Source organism: Carassius carassius, chromosome 8 (assembly GCF_963082965.1).
Source record: "Carassius carassius chromosome 8, fCarCar2.1, whole genome shotgun sequence".
NCBI classification, from domain to species: domain Eukaryota; kingdom Metazoa; phylum Chordata; class Actinopteri; order Cypriniformes; family Cyprinidae; genus Carassius; species Carassius carassius.
The window spans coordinates 1,503,954-1,506,453 of NC_081762.1; the positions used below are offsets into that span (position 1 = coordinate 1,503,954).

A 2,500-nucleotide genomic window follows, 5' to 3' on the forward strand; every position below is an offset into this window, starting at 1 on the left:
ATAGCATTAATATTCGGATTTAAAAGGCGTAATTTCTCTCTTGAGGCCACAAGGGGGCGCATCGAGAGAAATATTACTAATGCACGCTTCTTCAAAAGAATAAAACAACACCACTATCTTTGGGAAAACAATGCATAGTGTTTAAAATAATGTTTATAAACCATATATAATTAAGTTGCTTAAACAGTTGAACTTGCATTCATTCAGGCTTCCTGACGCACACCTAAAATTCAAATCCAACATTTTTGCATTTGAATGTGGATTTATATTTTCAATTTGATGGATATTTGGTAATGAGATGCTGTAACTCAGGGAGAGGCGCTATCTTATCTGTGCACTGATTAGACATCATCCGTAGGGTTTTATACGATCTCTGGTGTTTCTGTGGTTATTCTGCTCCGGTCTCATCTCTGTCTGCGCTAGTAATAGTTAAAATTGACTTAAGTGGTGGCCAAAACGACTAGAATGCTAGTATTTTCAGCAGCTAAAAATGGGTTTAAGTCAGTTGTTTCTATCTTTTGCTGTAGTGTGTCAGTAGGAAATATCAGCTTACATTTCCAGACATACATTCTGACTTTAATTGTAGATGAAAAAAAAACTTCCTAAAAGAAGTCCAATAAAGTGCATCCATCCATAATAAAATGTCTCAAATAGATTTATATAGATTTGCTTTTTTTTTATTTCAGCTAGTTGTCAAAGGCAGTATTTTTTTATTCTCATTTTTTTTACTTGATGTACTGAAAAACTAAAACACACACACATCAGCACACAAAAAACTAATATAAATGACAGAAATGTGCAACAAATCTTTTAAATTTAACTAACATATATCTGTTGCTTGTAATATAATAAATGTTAACTGAAATCAAATTAAAACAAGCTTACATTTATTTTATTTCAGCTACTTGTCAAAGCATCATCTCTCAACTTTCATTTAGTTTAACTTGATGTACTGAAAAACTAAAACTGGTATAAAGTTTAATAAAAACTATGTGAATGTATAAAAAAAACAACAACAACAAAAACTAATAAAAATGATAAAAATTGGTAATTTTTAATAAAACCTAAAAATAAAATTTAAATACTAATAAAACTACTAACTAGCAACTAATGGTAACTGACTTCAAATAAAATAAAAAAAACACTTTTGGAAGTAAAACTATTAAGTATTTTAGTGTCAAATTTAATTTAACATAAAAAATGTCTTGTATTTAAACAAACTAGATGACTGTGTAAATGGCCTTTGCTCCGCCCCCTCAGATACGACGGCCTATCACTGCGCTACAGCCTCACCCTTGGCTCCGCCCACTCGCCAACCGCGGTCATGAAGAAGCTGCTGTCGGTCCTCAGTCTCAAGTGTACCGACATCTTTCTGGACCTCAGGGTGAGACGTGAAATGAGTGTTAAAGAGAGTCCTGGAGATCACAGGCTTTCTGAGTTTGATCATTGTGTTGGTGGAGTCAGTATGTGTGCTGTTTCTCCAGATGAACTCAGTGGAAGCTGTTTACAGGAGCTTATATAAACTGATCCTGCTGCAGGCGCTCAGGTAAACACTTCACACATTAGTGCTCAAAAGCACAAATACTTTACTCATCAAGGATGCATTAAACTGCTCAAACGTGCCAATAAAGACCTTTTATAATGTTACAAAAGACTTCTGTTTCAAATAAATGCTGTTCTTTTGAACTTTCTATTCATCTGTGCATCCTGAGAAATAAAATGCATCAGCTTCCACAAAAATATTGAGCAGCACGACTGTGTTCCACATTGATAATAATCAGAAATGTTTCTTAAATCAGCATATTAGAAGGATTTCTGAAGGATCATTTGATGCTGATGTCCAGGGTTATTATAGTTATAACAACTTTGTTTATTAAAATGCATTTGTGAAAATTAGAAATGTGTCCTTAGCAGGTTGCAATTAAAGCAATAAAATAACAAATTATAAATAAATAAAGCGTTAAACTGAACTAATATTAAAACCGAATTAAAAATAAATTAAATCTAAACAGTGAAATATACAAAAAAAACACACAAAACACAAACTATTTTCCAGTTTAATTTTAGCATAAGATTTAGTATTTTGTGATAATATTTTTATGAATTGTTATTCCATTTAAAAAATTTTGTTTTACATTTTTAAATCTTTTTTATGTGTAAGTGAATAGAAATAAACTAAAATTTTTATAGAACTTCACATTAAAAATAAAAGCTAATTCAATTAAATTTTAACAAAAGTTATAATAGTATATAAATAGTACTGAAAAAAGTGCTAAAAACTAAATAAATAAATTAACAGTAAAAATCTATTTTAAATCATAATATTTTACAATATTGTGAAATATTATAGAATGTTTCTTGAGCAGTAAATCAGCATTTTATGATTTCTGAAGAATTATGTTACTCTAAAGATGCTGAAAATTCAAAGGAATAAATTACTTTCTAAAATATATTCAAATAGAAAGTGGTTATGTTAAAAATGTAAAACATTTTACAATTT

The 2,500-nt window shown here is 29.9% G+C and overlaps 1 protein-coding gene across 1 annotated transcript in view; it reads left to right on the forward strand.

The window, feature by feature from the left end:
* tert (telomerase reverse transcriptase) overlaps window positions 1-2,500 on the forward strand; it is a 24,291-nt gene that overhangs the window by 19,725 nt on the left and 2,066 nt on the right. The window contains exons 12-13 of the mRNA XM_059555535.1: window positions 1,261-1,384; window positions 1,485-1,546. Of these exons, the coding sequence (XP_059411518.1) occupies window positions 1,261-1,384; window positions 1,485-1,546 (186 nt within the window). The remainder of the gene's footprint in view (window positions 1-1,260; window positions 1,385-1,484; window positions 1,547-2,500) is intronic.